Source organism: Passer montanus, unplaced genomic scaffold, assembly GCF_014805655.1.
Source record: "Passer montanus isolate IOZ18808 unplaced genomic scaffold, ASM1480565v1 scaffold73, whole genome shotgun sequence".
NCBI classification, from domain to species: domain Eukaryota; kingdom Metazoa; phylum Chordata; class Aves; order Passeriformes; family Passeridae; genus Passer; species Passer montanus.
Window position 1 is genome coordinate 1,916,607 of NW_024372481.1, and position 20,814 is coordinate 1,937,420.

The window sequence follows — 20,814 nt, forward strand, 5'->3', positions numbered from 1 at the left end:
CTTTGTTTCCACATCCTAATTCTGAAATGAGAGACTGAATTTTGGGGAGCTGTATACCTCTGGAGGGTACTTAACTCTCCAGGTGGCATATGGAAGAAAATGCAGGCTTTGAGGATAATAACAGTGGGTAGGGGGTGAGGCAGAGCAGCTCAGTGTGTGAGAAATGGTCTTCACTGGAACAAGAGCACAGTAAACAGATTGGCTGATAATGCTGAATACCAGGCAATTTCCTTTTAAATTAGCAGATGGGAGGGAAAGGAATATAAAAGGAAGTAAAAGAAAAAGAGAAGCTAATGATGAATGTTGAACAGGAACAAAATGTTGCCAAGACATCACGAGAGAATGAAGAATTGATGAAGAAAGGGAAATTAATTTGGTGCTTGATACAGGAACTCAAAGAGCTTTGAAGGCCCAGCTCCAGTGTCTGAGGAGGGCTTTGTAGGATCCTGGGACAGATGTGTTTTACTGACGTGCCCCTTGTGGCTGCAGAATTGGACACGGGGAGGATTTAGTGCTGATGATAAAAACCTGCAGCAGAAGAGAAGCCCAAGAGGGGATCTCATAGTCTGTGCAGCCTGAAAGGCATTTCTGAGCATCAGGCAAAGCCAGTTTCATCTGACACTAAAATTATTCTATCAAGTGATGGGAACTGATTATAGAAATTTGTTGTATCTCCTTGTCAGAATAAGAAGGCAAATGAGGACACAGCTAAATCAGATAAAAGTAGGCTGCCAAAAAGGAGGAGGAAAAAAAAAAGTACTTTTAATTCTTCCAACCATTCTAATAATTTGAGTTAGAACAAAGCTGGAAGACTGGAGAGTCTGGGGATGCCAATATTGCCTAGGGAGAGGTGGACACACACGTCTGAGCAAACAGCATCAGCAGCTGAGTCTAAAACAGTTAAACTGCAGCAAGTCGGACTTGATACAGAAAATGAGTTAATGAAAAGATGAGAAAGGTGAAGCACCTTACTGGGGTTTCTAGAAGAGATGAGATATACAGGAAGATCAGTTATAAAACCCAGCATGTTCCACCAGGAAAGGGGGTCTGGAATGAGTGGGTAAAGTAAGAGACAGAATGCCTCAATGTGGAAATCCAACTGTCTCAATCACCCACATACACAGAAAGAGGAACTTGTGTATTTAATTTGGGTTTAAGTAGACTAAAAGGGTTTTCTTTAATTTCTTGTCTTTGTGGCTGTATTGCCTAAAATGCTGTAAGTAAATGTTAATTTGGTTTGACCTTCACCTGTGCTGAGCTAAGAAGTATTTCAAGGTAAATGGGTGAAGCATCCCTCACCTGAGGGCTGATCTGTGGTGGAAGGATTAATCAAGAGGATTCCTGAACAACTGTTTTAGATTCCCAAAATTCTCTGTAGGAACGACAAAGGATAAGCCTCACATGGACCAACTGGAGAAGTGTCATAGGAGTCAGAAAGGAAGTGCAGGGTCGATGATTGATTAGTCAGGAGATTTTGTTCATCAGCGTAATGAATAGCAGGTCTGAACCTCCCAAGGATGCCAAGATGAGCATTTATTTTCTGTCTTTTCACCTTATGTTTCCTCTTTCTGTTGATTTCAGTGAAGTTTTGCATTTTCTACCCAAGTCTGAAATGAGATTTGCTGGAAGTACTTTACACCCACACCAATATCTCAACAATTCTATGGAAACTGGATTAAAACTGGTTTCTCTGTCAGGTATTTCGATCTGTTTCTGAGGGCTTGGCTCAGGCAGAGCTAATTGAGTAAGAACAGAGACTGTGTTCTCATACTTTCATTCTGCCTAAAGCAAGGCAGAATATTGAAAAGTGAATGTGAAACCAGAAGTTACTGGACAACAAAAAGGAAGACTGACAGTAATATCCCAAAAAGAGACATTATAAGCTTTTTTTTGAACCAGAAACAGATTAGAAACCCTAAGAAAGAATAAACCATCATTTATCTTGGGTTTCACTTTCTAAGTGACAGCAACAAACAAAAGTTAGCTCAAAACCTTTGCATTTTGCTATGGGAGCTTCAGATAACGCAGGAGCCCATATGGAGTAATTTAGCCTCAAAAAGGCAGTGAAATGAAGGGGCTGCTTGATCTGGAAGGACAACAATTGGCTGAATCTCTAAACTGAAAGGGAGAGAAGGAGGGAAAGACAGGAAACAATAAATGAAGGCAAAGAAGGAGCAGGCTCAGAGCAGCCAGGCTGACACACTACGTTTTAATGCAGCAGCTTTGTTCACGTGCCTAAACGCAATCTGGAATTTTTTCTTCTTTCTAAGTTCCATGTATTTCTGAAGAATTTGCAAATGGAAAGGAGTCCAGCATTTCCATACTGTAACTGTGGATCTATGGGAATAATCCACTGCTTTGTGGACAAGATTTCAGAGGATCTGGGTGTCAGTTTTTTCCCTCATTTACACTGAGTATGACACTGGCTATACCTGGAAGAGGGAAGAAAAGACAATATTCAATACACAAAAATATTTATAAATGCTACACCAGGGCTACTTTTCCAGCAGGCATTATTGAAGATTAGTAGTTTATTTGGGTTTTATTTCTTTTAGCCTGAACCTTCACAGAAACATCAGGTGGAATTTCTGCCCATGTTTCAAGAGCCTGCGTGTGATTTCCCCCATGTTGCTGTGCAGTAAGATCCCTTCAGAGCTCCATCATTATGAATTTAGCTTGGTGCAAGAAGGAAGGATGAGTAAATTTCAATGTAGTCTACACTTGTAAGCTACTGACCCAATGTTTGGATATCCTCAGCATCCTGGTTCAGTATCCAAACACTGATCCCAGGGCATCCGGAACGTGAGCAAAGCTTTGCAGAGTTTTTCAAAAGAGCTGAGAAAACAGCAAATGCTTCTGGCTCCTGTTTCTAGGAGACAACTGCAGGAACATAGTGAGGAATCTGTAGAGTCAGCTCAGATGGAATCTCAGCAGACAGCTCGGTAAATTGGGCACAGAACTCTGGGTGTTGCAGACCTTTTGTTATTTCTGCCCAGGAGTCAGTTTAGTTTTATTTGCCTCCGTTAAACTGCCAGTAGGGTTTTACTAAAGAGGCCCAAAGAACTTAATCCTCAGTCTGAAGTTTACAGTAGCAGGAGGTGATGTTATGTTCTAGTGACCCTGAAATAATGTCCTGATGTTATTATCAATTTTGGGCTCTTTAAAATATTGACTACATTTGATTGTTGGCATTTTTCACAGTAAAGTATTTAATTTGTGCTCCTTTCATAGCAGTAGTTGTATTTTCTATAATTACTGTGGAGTCTGTAACTCTGAAGCATTTTGTTGTTTCTCTAGAATTTTGTTTGTTAATGATTACAAGATTTAGTAGTTTGTGGCAGAGATTTAAATAGAGATGAAAAGCTCAGTCTGTTCAACAAATGGCTTCTGAAGGCAAAGGGGGTTCAGGAAGGGCCGTGATTTGGGCATGTACCAGACACAGAGCTGCTCTTCCACCAGAGACCATGCTGACACACCAAACTCCTGATGGTTCAGCACAGAGAGCACTGAGGGAAGGCATGACAGGAGCCAGTCCTTGCACTGATTTCCTGGGGAATGTCTTTCACATTGCCTCTTTCTCCAACACCGATCTTGCAGCTTTTCACACTCCATTTAATCATTACACCTTTTTTTTTGCACATGCTTTTTCTCTGTGGTGGAGCTTTGCTGGGTTCTGGATGAAAAGTTACCACCTCAGATGTGTGATTAGAGCATCACCTTCTTCTGAAAATTAAGATAAAAGCCTGCTGACTTAATAGCAGGAGCATTTGCCCAGATAGAATCTTCATAGCTGGGGCTGCTCTGCAACTGGGGCCTCCTGAAGATCCCAGTAATATTTAACTTCTCTAAATGAAATTCTTCTCCCCCAGTATGAAGTAACCAAGGCTGCATCATTTCCATTTGTGCCTGTGACATATTCAAGCACATTTCTAAGAGCTGTAGTTCAGCTCAAGCAGCAAAGCAGCACAAAAGGGCTTTGGCATGAGCTACTGGAGTCGGATGATCCCTGCACTTGCTGTCCAGGGCAAGATAAGCTGCATCTCAATGGGAACAGCCCCAGCCATGAGAGTGACTTTGAAAATGTGCCAGGTAAAGCCAAAGAAACTGAAGCTGGTTACTGGGTATGAATTGTTATTCAGCCCTCACAAAAGAGGAGGCTTTGACAACACCCCCGGTAACCTTGGCAAAGGGTTTTGTTAAGCAGGTCTGTGCCTCGCTGGCTTTTCAACCCTCAGGCATTGATTGCTCCCTCCTACATGGGAATTGGTGTTGCGGGAGGGGCTGGGTGGCAGCAGCAGCTGGGGCACCACGCTGGGCCTTTGCTCCGCTCCCAGGAGCCGCCCCCGGCCAGGGAACAGGAATGGAGCCCGCTCTGCTGCCAGGGAGGAGCAGCTGGAGCTGCCCTCACGCCTTCCTGCAGGAGAGTCACAGGATCCTGGAGTCATTGAGACCTTGAAGATCAACAAGTCCAGCTTGGGTTTCTCCCATCGCGGGACACTGCTGAGGATGATGAGTTATCTTCTGGATGAATGGAATATTATTTTGAAGAATGGAGTGTTGTTCTCACAATGTCTCATGGCTGCACTTGTTTATACAATATTTCTAGTTACTTTTTCTGGAGATCTTTAGGCACCTGTTAGAACAGAAAACAGGCTTTTTATAGACTCTGCTGGCTGTGTTCTATTGCCACTATACATGAAGTGGGAAAGCCTGGTCCAAACAGACCTACTAAAGAAACCCTTTCCCCTGAAACAAATTCAAGACCAGTTATATCACCGCATTACACTGCAAACTTAGATTATTGCTTAATCTGGAAATAAACAATTACTTCATGATAAAGATTGAGTGCTGATCTGTGTGGCTGATAAAAGAGATACGAGGTGATTTGCCCCAAGCTTTACAGCAAACCAGAAGCAAGGGTCATCTTTCTTGTTTACAATTTCATGTTACGGTGTAAAATAAATGCCAATGTGAGTGATGATTCCATCTGTTAGGAAAAGACATAGGAGTCAGGAAGTAGCAGCTCCCAATTCCTCCAGTGTAGTCTGACATATTGAGCACGACTGGAGCCTGGGACATGAAAGATGCTGAAGCAAACATCATGCAGCCATTAGGCAATTAGATAGAAGTTCTTGTTGTCTCCAAAGCAGCTACTGAGGGGAATGCAGAGATGCTCTGATTAGACAGTAACAGAAGACATTTAATTTCCATTTCCATCCAACAATTTCTAAATTCCTTCCTTGAAGAGTCAGCTTTCCAAAAGTCTCCATTTTGTGTTGCACTTAACCCCATGGGTATTGCAGAGAACAGGCTCGCTGGACTTCTCTTGCCACGCTCATTAGTTCAGTGAGCTTGGCTCATTTCCTAGGATTTGGTCTAGCACAGCCTCTGCCCATCCAGCCATTTGTCTGAAAATAATTTCCCTCCACTTCTGCAGTTTTCCTTTCAGTGCCTGAGCAATTAAAATCCCGAGTGATCAAAGCCCTGGCCTTCCAAGTGTCCCTTGTTTTTCACAATCGTGGCATGAGCTCCTTTGCCTCGCTGCATGAGCTGAGCTCAGACAAAGAAGGTATGACAATTGCTCAATTGTTAGGAATTGTGAAGAGTCTTAGCCAAAATATTGACATCATTCTGACTTACACATTAAGAATTAATTTTTTACTAGGTCTCTAACTAGAGATTAGCAAATCATTTGGATGTCATTAAAATCAAATTGGTTGTCACAAAAAAATCATTGAGTTCTAAACAACTATTGCTTTTCACTTTCCTATCTTGATTTCATTATTTTAGCTATTCTGTGGTATTCCTGGATTATTTCTGACTCTCCACAAGGAAAGACTTCACAGGTGTTTATTCTTTTCTGGCTCTAAATTGTCTCTATTATGTATATGCAGCATCTGTTTCGTGGCAGAATACAAATTGTTTCTCTGTATATCATTTGTCTTGACTCAGATGTTCCTTGCAGAGCTATGGGTTCCTTTACGTTGGCAGTCCTGATTCTCCAGGCATTTTTAGTCCCTTGTGATCGAGGAGTCAGTGAGTCACAGCCTGTGTTTGTATATCCCCACGTCCTGGGGTACAGAACAGGCAGATGATACCTGCTCAGGCCTCCTCACCCCAAAACATCTCCAAATCCCTTGCATACCCATTTTTGACAGCCGGGAGGGATGCAACGTGTCAGTCAGAAGTTCAGACACCTTTTTCCACCAGGCACTGCTCCTGGCCGTGGACATGGCCCAGAGCAGGTGGAGCTCTGCTGACAGGCTGTGCCGTGTGCCTGCAGTCCCGAGTAGGTGTTTTTGTGGGGAAGGTGGAAAGAGGGAGGTTTTTTTGTTTTGTCAGCGAGTGGGAGAAGTATTGAAGTTGTAAAGAACATCGGGAGCGTAGGGTGCGAGGGGGGAGAATAGAGGGTTTGCAGCACTGTAATTTCCCCCAGGGCAGAGATCTCAGAACACTATTTAACAGGCTATAGACTGTGCAATACTTAAAACAAATAGATGGAAATGAGTCTTTCTTCTATTAATACGGCCTAGCCCTCAGGAACAGTGCTAAAATGGGTTTGCAAGGCGCAGTTACCGCAGAGTGCTGTCAGGCTGCTGTTCATTCCTCCAGGCAGAGCTGCGTGTTTCGCTGCCTTCAGCCAGCCATTCATCTGTCCGCCCACGGCCCGGAGCCCCCGGCGGCCGCGGGGAGCTCCAGAGCCGCTCCCCGGCTCGGGCAGGGGGAGCTGCTGAGGCAGGAGCGTTACCCAGGGCTGAAATAGCCATCCCTGCCTGCCCCGGTGCTCTGGCACCAGCACTGCACCCCTAAATGCACTCAGGCTGCTCTGGGTGCTTAGAGCCCTTCTTGCCTTGGATTCTGTGAAAAACATTCTTTTGAAACGAGGTATGTCTTAATGGCTTAGCTGGAGTGTAGAGGAAAGAGTTTGAATTGTGAGTTCAAGGTAAAATTTATCCTGAAAGCTAGATTTGAAGAATTATTTCAGGATTGTTGTAACAGCAATATGAATTTACCTTTCGGAGGCACAGCCCGGTTTAGAGTTGCACTTTGATAGATTTTTCTGTTATTTTGTGGACTTGTCTTCAGAGAAAATGAAATTTTTATTTCTCAGCCAGATGGTGGAGTCTTCTTCCTCAGCCCCTGTACTGTATCATTTATCCAAGAAGTTCAAAGCATGTAAAGCTGGGAGGTTTCAGCTCCTTTCCTGTGAGCTGAGATATATTTCAATGTCACTATCACAGAAGATTGAGGTCCAGGGAGCAGTTGTGAATTACAGAGGTCTCGAGGAGGTGGTGGCAGACCCGGAGCAGAGTGAAGGTGACCTGACTTGCAGTGCTGCGGTCTGCCTGTCAGCTGGCACGGGCTGTGGAGAGACTCGGGTGTCATTTACCCTCCGAGTCCAGCCAGGCTGGGGCTCGTCCTTCAGCTCCTTTGCAGGAGCTTTTCCAACGCCAGCCTAGCAGCAGCCGTGGCTTGGCAGAGCAGGGAAATGCAGGACAGGGCCCCAGCCAAGGGCTGCTGCTGCAGCCGGTTCCGAGTGCCCGGCACAGAGTCCCGGAGCTGCCCCCCAGCCGGGCACGGGCTGGGCTATTCATCCTGCAAACAGCCTCCTTCCTCTCCATGCCAGCCCGAGGGACACGGGGAATGGCAGAGTTTATTATAAACTGAGTGGAGGAACAGACTATTGCTGGAGGAGATCCAGGGTTATAAAAGATTGGAGCGGGGAGGGGGAGGAGGAGGGAGCAGGACATAATTTGTGTTTGTGCTTGAGGGGGTGCAGGCTGTTGGTTTCAGCCAGGCATTCCCCAAACCCTCAGGACCTCTGCCTGGTTTTGGTGGGATTTTGTGCAGTGCATCCCGTGCTGTGTCAAAGCCCACTTACTTTTTATTGTATCAATCATCCTCTTTATGCAGCACCACGACTCGGAGAACGCTTGCAGGTCCTGTTCTGAATGAGCTGCGCCTGCTGCCAGCTCAGCCTAGTTACTGCTGTAACTTAGTCTGGGGGATGGGAGAAAAAGGTTGCTGCTACTTTAAATATAATGCATTAAGAGGATGCTGGAAAAAGGCCTGCATGCTGTAATACCCAGCCATCGAGTTGGAAAAGGAGCCAGATGTAATGCAAAAGAAGAAACACAGCCTCTTATGGATGCTGCACTAATTCATAAATCAGGTGAATCAGCTTAGGCAACTGCTGTGTTTTTATGCCTCTGCTGCATGGAGAACTGCATGTTGGATGCTTTTATTTGAAGTAATGGAACCAGATAATCCTTTGGACCAGGACAACTCCAATGGTAAGAAGTAGGAAACATAGAAGAGAGGGAAAAAAAGGATAATGAGAGTGTCTGAGTTACCCATCCTGCTAAAGGCACAGGGGTAGGCATGTGTTTGTACTGTCTTCTGCATGGATAAGTGGAAATGAATGTGGGAATGTGCTTCACAAGAGCTTAGAAATCCCTCTGCTTACAGGGTCTGGAGACAAACATGTAGCAGACTGATACATGGAGATATTTATTCTGCTGGAAGGAGCAGGAAGCAGGCAGAGTTAACCTGTCTCCTGAGCAGGCTGTGCAGAGGGAACAGGGACCTGTGCCTTCCACCTTACTCAGCCTGGGGGGCTTTTTGCCACTGAGAAAAGAATGGAACTTTGTGCCGTATGTGCTGTCAGATGTAGCACTTGGGAACAGATTCTTTATCTGCAGAAAGCTTTCCTACAGGCAGATGCATGAGTAATTTACTTAGGAGGATATATTTAGCCAAGGACCACATAAATTCACCCTGGAATTAAAGTCCATGCTTAAAAATGCAGCTATTCCATGGATTTATAGCATTCCACATGCTGATGTTCTGCTATCCAGTCTATTGGAAAGCACACAAAAAAAGCATTAAATGAGGGGAAAAGTTGTTTGCAAGTCTCATTTCTCTGTTAGTGGAGAGAATTGGCTGCATTGAGGACAACAAAGTATTCATGTTTATGAAAACAATTTCAGATGGTGATTTTTGGAATAAATTGATTCTCAGCTGTTTAGTATGCATTTGGTATATTCTGAATCCAGCTTGAAATCCACTAAATATTCCACTTCCTACATAAATATTGTTCAGGAAGTAGTTGTGGATTTCCCACAGCATATTCTCTGCTGATAAACAGAGCTTCAAGTCTGACACAACTGCAGTGCTAATATCACAGAGACCTAAAACTGTGTGGAAAGAATGTGCTTAAGGGAATGAAGTAACATTTAAACTATGTGAACAGTTGACTGGGCACATATAAGTGGGCAGCCCTGCTTTACTTGGGGCTCTGTGCCCTGCTGAAATAGAATTTAAAATAATCAAGGACAGATTTCAGTGGTGTTTCAAATGATGATATTTGCATGAAAATATTAAGAGGGGTGTCTCACACTTCTTATTTCTATTTTCTATTCTATTTCATACGTAGTTTTATTAATTCCTCTCTAGAAGAACAGCATCTGCCTCTCATGTCTCATACCTCCTCTTAGACCACTGAGACGCAGAATTAAATCTCATTTTCTGTACAGCAGGAAGTTTTAGGGTTTTCAGAGAAGTGCATGCATAGCTGAGCTGATATTAACATGTAAGCAGGTGTTCATGCCCATCCCAGCATTAGAATCTGGCCTTTAGGAGTCATAGACAGTGTCTGGGTTCTGAGGGAAATACAACTTTAACTTTATTTTCTCTAATATGCTAAATTTCTCACTGAATTTAGAATGCATAATTCAAGACACAGAGGTTCTCATTATTTTCTTACACACATCTAAAGTATATTCTGTCATTATTTTCTTACACACATCTAAAGTATATTCTGTCATTATTTTCTTACACACATCTAAAGTATATTCTGTCACATTGTGTAGAAACTTTGTTTTCTTACAAAATATTTGAATAAGTCGGCAAACACTGGGAAGGTTCCTAAGCTGGGAAATGAGAGATAAGCAAGCACTGCTGGTACCACGGATCTGGGAAAAAAACTTCACTGCTTCTCCTTCCTAACTATGTAAATCCCCATCTTCCTTTCAGTTTGTTTAAATTACTTTGATTTAAACTATCTCATTGTGACCAAATGGGTTGAGCCATTTGTTGATCAGAAGGTCAATTCCTTCCCTGTGCTGCTGCTGGAGCTGCAGGACTGAGGGACCCAGCTGCTGCTCTGAGATCCCAGGCATTCTTTTGCATGAATTGAGAAACCAGAAAGTTCTCAGAAATCAGCCAGCAGTGCTGTTGAGGAAGATTTGCCCCTTGAGAACGTTCCTTGTTCTGGAAGCAGCTCCTGGGTCCCTTGGATAGCCAGCAGCTCTGGACGTGCTGGGAACTGCTGTGTTTATCCAAGTGGGCTGCTCATGTGACAAGTCTTAATGCCCTGGGGAGTGACCATGACTGAAAACTCCCGTGCTTGCTGTAAAAGTGCCTTTTTACCTTCAAGAATGCCAAATCAAATCCCCTTTTCTGCCAGCCAAATGAAGTCCATTCTTTAATTTTTGCTCTACCTGTGGGTGAACCATCTACCTTAAAATTCAGCCTCGGTTCCTTCTGTGTTGCTTACTGCCAGCACAATCAAGAGATGATTAATGACAGAAAAAGCTGTTCTGAAGAATTTGTGGCACTAATGTACTTGAGAGTTGCTTTTTTGCCTCCTGCAGCCCTTCCATTTGCTTACTAACGTGCATGAATTCAGCTCACAGGACGGTGGTGGAATATTCAAGACTGGGAATCTGTGTCTCATTTCTTAGCACAGGGAGTTCTTTTCCTAATCAAATCAAGTTGCCAACTTTTCATGGAGATGCCTCATAGATTGATTATTGCTTGTAGCTGGAGCAGGGAATCACCACCCATTTATGTGGGGGCCCGAAATGAGATTTATTCTGTGTTGGTTGCCTTGACGTAACAGGCCCTGGAATAAAGCCTGTGGGTTTTGCATCACCTGTGGGTGCAGTGGTTACTGGATTTTTCTCTGTGATTCTCCAGGGAGCTGCAGTGCTTGACTGCCTTGAACACAGCCTGACAGGCTGCTCTTCCTTTGGAGACTTGTGCAGGGAGCTCTGTAACTTTTCTCCTCTACATAGGATAAAGGCTCACAGAAACTTGCAGCTTCTCATATGGATTTTAAAAATCATTAAAGCAACCCCCATGCTATTTTCTCCTTCTCCCCCACCCTTTGTTTTCTTTCCATTCTCTGGAATGCAGGCGTGTAGAGAAAGATTATTGTCATTTTGTGGTGGCTCACAGCTCTGACTTTTTGAAGTGTTCTTTTTAATGTAGTGGCATGGATTTACTTCTTTTCACAAAAAAAAAAAAAAATCTTGGAAGAAACTTGCTGAAGAATGTGCTGATTCCGAAACCATAACCCTAAATTACCCATTTTGGAGGGATGACATATCAGAGCTATGGATTTCTCTTTTGTACTATAGCCACTTGCTGCTCCACGAATAAAGGACAGCTCAGCAGCTTTCTGCAAGCTGCTGAAGATTTATAAGATGTTTTATTTGTGTGCAAACTCTTGAGTACAAAATATCTATGAATTATGTATTCTTTGTGTCTTCTAATTGCTCAGATCTCAGTTTGTACAGCTCTTGTCAGCACTGGAACCACCTCTGAGTTTATTCTTTTCTGTGTCCTGACAATATTTCTTTGCGATTCGGTTGGTAATCCTTAAAGAGCACAAGATTTTTATTAGATTTTTTGAACAACCTTGCAGACCACGTCCCAACTGCTGGTTTTAGTGGAATTATATTCCCTACACAGTAGGTGTGAATCACAGATGCAGATTTTGTGCCACAAAGAAATAAAATTAAACCATTGTGCTTTAATAACACAATAATTACAGCATATTTTTTTCAGTCTCTGACGTACACATTGAACCAGGTGAATTACTTGGATGGCAGCCAGGCTTGAACTTTGTCTGCTGTTGGTAATTGAGATTCTTCAGGCACTGTTCGAGGGCAGTAATGACATCCTGGCCTCAACGACACCTTGGCTGCATTAAAAATCACACCTGGTAGCGAGGAAAGCAGGAGCAAGGGCTGGAACACAGAATTTTTTGTAGGTTATGAGTGGTAGCAGAGTTGAGTGGGAAAGCTCCAGAGGAATGGGACATCAAGGATTCAGCAGATTACTGCATAATGATTTGTAGGTGCGTTCTGCAATTTCCAGGCTGGAAATGGAGTTGGGGACAACCACTGCATGCAGTGGCTTCCTCTCAGTCCCTGCTGAAATCAGTAGAAGGGGGCAGAGCAGTCAATAAATGAGCATCCCCCTGGATGATGGGCATTTAACAGGGGAGAGGCATCCAGATGGAATCCTGAAGGGACATCCCAGGAATGGAATGTAACCACCCATACCTGGAGGTGCTGGGAACAGTCACAGTCACCTCTTGCTTCTTTGGAATTAAAGAAAAGGATCTTTTCATAGTCAAGCAAATTCAAGGCCTCTTTATATTCCTTCTAAAAGAGAGGAACTTCAGAGTGTTGTGAGGGATCCTCCCAGAGCCATCTCTTCCACAAGCACTGCCAGTCTGCCTCAGAACTTTCTGCATCAGCCGTAGCTGAAAGGTGAATTCAGCATAACTGGATGGGATGGAAGAGTGCACAGACAAGGGATTTCCTGGGAGCAGAGATGAGGAGGAGTTCCAAGCATACATTTGATGTATCGAGGTGTTTATAGGCGAGAAGCTCTCAAATTAATGAGACTCTGGGAGCAGCTGAAAGGAGCTGGAGGAGCCCAGAAGGAAGTGTCCCTTGTTTTGATCTGAGCCCCACATTTTGACCCAGTGGGTTTCTGAGCCCTTCAGCCAAGCATTGTTGGGTTGCCAATTAATGAGATGTGAGCCCCACAGTTTGACCCAGTGGGGTTTCTGAGCCCTTCAGCCAAGCATTGTTGGGTTGCCATGGATGAAACTCAGCTGTTGGCCAGGAGCCTTCTCTTCTGGTGCTGCCCAGAGAGGTGGATGGGTGCTGATGCCTCCCATCCCTGGCTGACAAATCCACCAGGGATGGATGTACAGAACAAAGAGCTGCTTACCCTGAGCCAGTGTTCTTTATGACATCAAACGGGGCGTTTGCCTGGGAGGTTCCTCAGGGCTTACACTGGCTTATCTCAGCACTTGGAGCATTGTGGGGATCGTGTTTGGATTTAGATGTGCTTCCTCTCCGAGCATCTCCCTGGAGCCAGCACATGGAAAAGCTGTAATTGCAGAGATTCCTCCTGCTGGTGGAGGCTCAGAGGCCCAGCATATGCCTTGCTCAGTGAGTCAGTTGTCAAAATGATTTTGGCTGCTATGGAGCTTAGTGCAGGGATCAGAAAATACCTGCCAAAACGAGGCTTCAGAAAATGTTTGTTTTCCTAGCAGATCTAGATATGCCTCTAGTTTGGTTTTACACCTTTAAACACTTCTCTAGCTGCAGCTGGAGGTTGGTGGGCAGCTGTGGCAGATGTTTTAACACGAGCCCTTGTTCTTTGTGCTGGAGCTGCTTGTGTAGGTTTGTTTGCTTAGCGTTGGGTGGGCAGGGCCTGGCTGATGGAGCAAAACGATGCTTCTGGATGTGGGTCCTGCTTGAGTCCTAGGGAGAAATCCTCATACTTGCTGTTTTGAAAATAGGAAAGTAAAATGCAAATGGCATTCTCTTATTTGGTCCAGAATGAAGAAAAAGAAAAAAAAAAGACAAAATAATAATAGTAAAAGTTAGTCCAGAGTTCACAAAATTTTATTGTCTCTCTGACTGGCCCTGTGTTTGCAGAAGTGCTGTTAGAGCCTTTCTCCTGGCAGGGAGAATATCCCTGAAGAGTTTTTCACAGTCCATGTGTCAGACAGGAATGCAAAGGATCAATTTACAACCAGAGACAAAGATCTGAAAATGTCCGGGGGGACCTGGGGGAATGTTTCTCACCCCAAATAGTTTCAGTGGTGTAAGTGATCCCACTTGCCCCACTGCAGCCTGTGTCCAGCTTTGCTGGTTCAGCCCTGAGCAGCAGCAAGAAAAGCAGAGTCTGTGCTGCAGGAGCCCCAAGCACAGCACAACCTCCTCACAATCACTTCTGCTCCAGAGCTGGAGAGAATTCCAGCGTCTTGTGGAAAGCTCAGGTATTCAGGGAGAGCCTGGGTGCTGTGCCCGTTTCCATGAGTAACTGGCTTTGTTCAGCAGATCATCCTTTATTATTGGCTTGCAGCTGTCAGAAAAAACAGGCACTGAGCTGAGGAGTTGTATTTAGAAGTGCCCTCTGCATGGGATGGTTTGGAAGCTGCACAGAGCAGTTGGAAGTAGTTTCCAGTTCAGTTTTTGGATAATAGTTTTGCTTTACTTGGCAGTTGGTAGTCATTTTTATTTCATATATTCTTAGAGATACTTGTTTTATTGTCATTTAAAGTTTCCTGGTAAACTTCAGGCAAAACCAGAGGATGTATTAATCTATTTCATGTCATTTGCAACAGGGTCTGTGAAGTCAGGCCTTAATCTTAGCAATAGATACTGATGCATTCAGCAGGAGATGGCATGAGGGGTTTGTCTGAGCTGTCTGGAAGAGCGCACACACAGTTCATCCTTTGTTTTGACTCTTACAAGTGATTGTTGTTTTTGAGACTGAAAAAAAACCAAGAAGGTTTAACTATTGTGACTTTTAACCCAAGAAGAAGCTGATCACACAGATTCAGGGCACAGAAAAAGCAATCAGCATTTGGGATTTAGGGAACAAAGCAGGTGCATTCAAGTTGAGCGCAGTGCTGGGCACACCGAGGGCTGACCCGCCTCTGCCGAGGAGAGAGGCAGGTTTTATTTTCCCTGCTTATTCATTTTCTGACTCATTCATCTTGTGCTATAGCTATTGAAAACTGTAACAGAGTCTGGGAAGCACTTGGCTTTTGAGTGCTGCCTCCTGATTGGACTGGGGAATGCTGCTGTTCGGGAATAATGTGTGAATACCATCTGCTCCGAGGAGCCGGGAGCCTCCGTGGATTCTGCTGGAGAGGCACCTTCAGCCAGGACTGCAGGCAAGGGGAGCACGCCTGCCTTCCCTCCTGCTCATCCAGACTTTTACTTCTCACTGGATTTCCTTCCTGCTTCCCTGTGGAACTTTTTTTGTGCTTTGCCCGAGGGCTCAGTTGCCTCTCCTGTGGGTTTTGGAGGTGTTTTTCCTTTATTTTTTTGCCCTGTGTGGGATTTCTTCTGGGGTTCAGCATGCACACCAAGCCGGGAAGTAAATCAGGGACTTTTGCAGCTGTTCATTGCAGCACGAGAGTTAACGTGGAATGTCTGAGTTGCTTTGAGAAACTACTTCCAAAAATTTGACCTGCTTGTAAAAAGGTAAGCAGGGGAAGACTTTGGAATTTCGGGACTGACTTTCTACTTGCAGGGGGGGTTTGTTTTTTTGGGAATGAACGTGGATCATTTGCAGCGTACTGTTGCCTTCCAGCAGTGCCTGGGATCAAAGACTGGGGTTTGTCTCTGAATTTCTTTAATGAGCAGAGTTGGAACAATGATCGTCTCTTTCTCTTTTGTGTGGCAATTGTTTTACAATAAGTCTTAACCCAAACTTTCTGCATTGTGAGTGTGATTGTAATTCAGAACAGCAGCTCTTTTTTGGGTTTGTATCTTTATGCAGAGAACTCTCAGGTCTCATGTTCCTGCTTATGGAATCTCTTTTTCTGTTATCTCAGACCAAGCACAGTTCGTTTTCAGCAGTCTGTATTTCCTCTTGCAGAGGACAAGATGTAGTTTGTGAGCCTGTGAAATCGTGCCCAGTAAAGACCTGCTGGGAGACCTGGGGCCGTTCTTCACCTCAGGACAGCAGGGCTGCCACCACAGCCTGTGGCTGCACTCTCTCCCTGTTAGCACATCCTGAACTCTTCATGTGACCTCTAAAATACGGGTATGAATTCTTCTTCTGCAGGTTGTGTTCCAGTCAGACTCTTCTAACTTCACAAAGCAAAGTTAGCAAAGGGAGGGCAAGAAATAGGAATGGTTTGTAAAATCCTGTCCCTCCTTCCAGTGAGCCACATTATTCATTTTACTGTGGTCTGTTCAAGGGGAAAGTCTGCCAAAAATAGTTCTAAAACTTTGCTGAAGACTCATTGTAATTTATTTTTGACAAGTACCTGATTTTTAGCTTTTTTGTGTTGGTGTGTTAATGGTAACTGTGCAGCAAGTGTGTGAGTTGTATACTGATATGCACTGCAAGGCAAATGTTCAGTACCTGTAATTAAGGAACAGTAGATTTATGTAACTGATGCTTGATCTGACCTAAACTTTTCATATCCAATCTAGTTCAGATAAACAGGAGAAGGTTTTGCTCCTACTGTGCTTCCTTACACCCAGGCTGTGGAGCAAATGTTCCAGAGTACAGCAAGGAGCTGTTGCACTGACAGCGAGGCATCTTTTCACTTAGTCATTTCCCTGGCCCACTGCCAGATCATCAAAAGAGCTCCTTTAATGAAGAGAAAACTTACTTTGCTGTAATTAGGAAAACTGTGGCAAGTCACAGAAGGAATTTGGAGCTGGGCTTTGATGATCCTTGTGGGTCCCTTCGAGCTCAGGATGTTCCATGGTTCTGTGAAGGAATGCCTGGATCACACCAAGCTGCAGCACCAGGACAGTCCATCAGCTGGAGGGCACTGTGCTTGCTGGGGACTTGGGATGTGTGGGCTAAGGGCTCACAGTGCCACTCATTTTATGGATGCTCAAAAACCTCTGAAAGGGCTTGTGTGCACCAGTCCAAGTGGGGTTTTCCAGTAATATCTCATTTTGGGGACAGAAAACCTATTTCTCATTCATTGATAATAATAACAACAACAGCAACAAATGCTCACTTAGGTCTATTTTGCTGGAATTGTGTTGTCAGTCACAGATTTCCCAGCCTGTTGCCAGTCACAGATTTCCCAGCCTGTCATTGGGCTATTGGGTGGTGATTATAATGAGGAATGAAATCCTGGCCTCTGAGCTCCAGGGGATCTCTTCCACTCCAGACCTGGCTCCAGAAGGTCTCTCAGCCACTGGCAGGGGTGACCAGTGGAATATGGGATGTGGAATCAGAGCTCTGTAGTTCCGTGGGATGTCCATATGCATGCTCAGATCAAACACCAGCTGCTTGGAAAGTGTGTTTATGTTTTGCTTTTCATACTTCATCCAACAGCAGTTCCTTGGTTCACTGGCCTGACTGTGATAAATATTTTTGCAAGGGTAGAGTTTCCTGGTTATAACCCTTCTGCAGAGGGTTCCTGCTGGATCCCTCCCAAACCCCTCCACAACTTAGCACTGGTCAATATTTCCTTTTAAGCAAAAAAAAGAAAGTGCAAAGCACTTTTTGTTTGCCTGCCTGTGGCTGATGTGCTGCTCTCATCATCAGCACTGCAATGCTCCAGTGTTTTTCCCTCTCTAATCCAGATAACTTCATGCCAGTTAAATGTGCTGCTTTTATCCTCTTCTTCTGAAGGGGAGCTGAGTTAGAAGAGCCTTGTCCAGGGTCACACACGGGGAGTTTTTCTCATGGTGTTGCAGTGGCACAGCATCTCCTGTGTTCCCCATGAGTCCTTTGCCATTCTTCTTGCTCCACAGTTTTCCTCCTTGCCCATTTCCCTTTCTTTGCTCTTCTTCCCAATTATAAATCGCTGGGGGACATTTGTCATTTTGCTGTGGAGAGCACAATCCACCTGGCATGTCTTTTGGAGTCTGGAAAACCTCAGCACAGGTTTTTCAGCAGACCAGGATTTTTTGTTTCCTTGAAGATGAAGAATTCTCATTTTTACTAGCAGAAAACACTTTATTTTGCTAGTCTGGCAATTCTGGCAATGCAACATCATTGTGTATTTACAGCCTAATTTCAGAAATCCAAACAGATTCCTTTCCTCTTCTCCTCCACCACAACTCTCTTGTCTGACTTGGTTGCCAGACTTTCTCTGGGAGTTCAGTCTCACTTAATTCACAAAGAATGCGGCTCCTTCTGCCATACTCAGTGCCTGGAGTCTAAATCAGGACATTTCTAGTGAACTTCAGCTTAAGATAAGTCTGACCTACCTAGAATTGAGGTTTCCAGTTTGCAGAGCCAGAGTGATGAGGCTCTACCATTACCATGAAGTTCTCTGCCTGTATGTGTGCTAGCCTTGCCTTTTATATAATCTAATAGTCCTTTGCCAAGGAGTAAAATGGAATAAGAACTATTTCTGTGGTCTTGGGAGTATTTTTGCTGGCTCTGAGCTCCTTGGAATAGATGCCGCCTCCTGTTATGATGTCATCGCTCCTGGTGCTTGCCAGTAGACTATCAACAATTTAAAAATCAAGATAAAATCAAGATAAAAAATTGGGATTTTTCCTCTATGTAGGTCAGATGAAGCACAGAAACCAGATTTTAACAGAAGAGGAGCATTGATGGGGAGAGAAGGACTTCAGAAAAACTGGGACAATCCAGTGGCGAGCACAGGAGAGCAGAGAGTTCCTGGTTTCTGGTTCAGACTATGTGAAACCATTTTGCAGAGCAGCTGTGGAAGTGAAAATCAGCAAAAGGAGAGTTGCTTTAGAATTTCCTCATGGAAATTTTAAAAGTCCTTCTTTCTCTCAAGGAATTTCAGCCCACATCTTCTCTTTTGTCACAGGAAACTGCCAGCAGCCTGCCCCGGGGTGGCCTGTCCTTAGATCCCTGACCCAGAATGTCATTGTGGGAATAGTACGGAGCGACTGGAGCGGGGACTCCAATAAATCTTGAGAATTTAGTCTTGGAAAAGTGTAGCCAGAGCTTTATGGCAATTTTGTAAGGGGCTTTTGAATGCTCACACCCTGATTTCCTACTCCCTCGTTCTGAGATTGTAATTTTTAATTCAGGAGCAGAGAACTGAAGGCAAGGAATAATGTCAGTTGGGATGAGGGCTCCTTCTGCAGCCCTGTGTAACAGAGGTGAAATTAAATGGCTCAAGGACAGTGTGGAAGGACTGGAAGTAAAGTCAAGGTTTGAGAATTGGTGTCTTATTTTAGTATTTTTGGTCATAAAGGTCCAAAAGACCTTTTGAGTTTGCTGTTGGTTTATGTGCCTTTGGAAAGTGCTGTCTGGCTTCTGGATCTCAGACATTTCAACCATCTAAGAGCAGCTTGGTGGATTTTTTAAAGCTCTGTTTTGAAAATATTGGTGCTTTGTCAGTAAATCAGTTCAGTTCTGGTTCCTACTATCATTTTCCTTGCAAATAGATGCCTCATCAAGAAATGCTCGTGAATATTTTAAGCTAATTATATATGTACATATTTTGGTGTTGGATAGAGATTAAATATAAATTAAAAACCAACACAGAGAAACATACTCCCCAATGGATTGTAAAAAACTTCCTCCTACTGTAAAAAACTTGTGTCCCAGTAGATGTAACATGGATATTTTGAGAGCACTGTAATGTCCAAGGGTTAAGAGATGGCTCTTGCAGATGCTTTGGATGTGTTCTCTGGAGGCCAAGCCAAGGAACAGTGTGTCCTGTCCTTTTGTCTGTCCTGATTTCTAATGAGTCAATCCCTGATTTTCCTCCAGTGAATGGGCAGATACACACCTTAAGAGAAAAGACACTCATTTCTCTGTTCATGACCTTCCATGTTTCAGGGAACACTGAAAACTTCCAACCCTTCCCCTGTTGTTTCTTCTTTTACCACTTGAAAATGTTCTTGGGAGATTTTATCTTGCTCTGTGGATTGCTGGGTGCATTAGCACAGCTTCTGCTTGCCAGAGCTCTCACGAAGTAGAACTGGTTTCAATAAATCATTGTAACTTTGGAAAGTCTGGAGTTCCAGTCATGGCAGCTCGGAAGAGGGAGGGGGAAACAGGAATACAAGAGCTTTTGCAGCTGGGGAAAGAGCAAAGGTAATTGTGCACAGAGGAGTCTGAACAGAGAGGTCTCTGATGGAAGGTTGTGGGTATCGTTCTCTTGCAGGCTGGATTAATATTTCATCCAGAGAGGTGGAACAAAGTCTTGTTCTGGTTGAAAGTGGAGGAATGAGTGATCCAGCTTATTTTGTCAGGCATCTCCCTGCCTGTGACAAGGTGCAGCACAGCATTTTTGTAGCCGTGGAGAAAGAGTGCTCTGTCTGGAGTGCCAGTTGGAGATCCTGGAGCAGTGCTTGGCCTTTGTCTGAGATCTGTGCAGCTGATCCCTGCCTTGCTTTCCTGAGCAGGAAAATTCCCACCCCAGATTTAAATCTCCCTTTGTCAGTGATTCAGGCTCTTACACAGCCCCTCTATTTCATTCGCATCCGAACTGCTCAAGATAACCTGTGTCTGTCAAGGTTTGAAGTAGTAATCTTCTTATTTTTAATAAATCCTTTAGTATGAAACTGGCTTTAAACCCCCTTTGCTATTCCTGTTCCCTGTCCAGGGTAAGCTTGGAAGTTTTTTGGTGTTTCTTTTTTTGTTTTTTTTTTGGTTTTTTTTAATTGCTACTTGCTCTCATAAGCCATACGATGCTTTTGATAACAGTCATCAAATTTTACAGCTATCACTATAATCTCAGTGCTGTTAACCATCTGCATCTCTCCTCGTGTTCTATAGAAGCTGAGGAGAAAACAAATACGTAGTTAATTTTAGCACATCACTCCTCTTAATGGATTTTGTGTCCCAAGTAGCAGCACTGTTTAATGTGCCTGCAAATAACCTCATGGAAAGGAGGAGGAAGCCACACACAAGGACATTCCTTGGTGCTTTCAGCCCTTAGGGCGGCGTTGCAGGGATCAGGAGTGGGCTGCAAAGGGTTTGAGCCCTACAAAAGGACCTATTTGTTTGAGTTATAACTTCTGTAAGTTGTAACCTCTGTTTGGGGATTTTCATTCCATGGAATCTGAACTTGAGACA

At 44.1% G+C, this 20,814-nt stretch overlaps 1 protein-coding gene and 1 long non-coding RNA gene across 4 annotated transcripts in view; one reads left to right on the forward strand and one right to left on the reverse strand.

Annotated features, from left to right (window-relative positions):
- Positions 1-2,186: 2,186 nt before the first annotated feature.
- On the reverse strand, positions 2,187-6,867 carry LOC120512345. The gene is made up of 2 exons (XR_005629995.1): positions 6,577-6,867; positions 2,187-2,432 (listed from the first exon to the last, which is right to left on the reverse strand). It is a non-coding gene; the product is annotated as an uncharacterized LOC120512345 (long non-coding RNA).
- Positions 6,868-7,833: 966 nt separating this feature from the next.
- The window catches only part of LOC120512343 (DAB2 interacting protein), a 156,917-nt gene continuing 143,936 nt past the window's right edge, over positions 7,834-20,814 (forward strand). Inside the window, exon 1 of one of the 3 annotated variants that reach the window (XM_039730509.1) lies at positions 7,834-8,173. In XM_039730509.1, the coding sequence (XP_039586443.1) occupies positions 8,056-8,173 (118 nt within the window). In that variant the 5' untranslated portion in view covers positions 7,834-8,055. Of the gene's footprint in view, positions 8,174-8,275; positions 8,295-14,922; positions 15,309-20,814 lie in introns of those variants that run through there. The other 2 variants (XM_039730511.1, XM_039730513.1) reach the window with 2 other exon arrangements.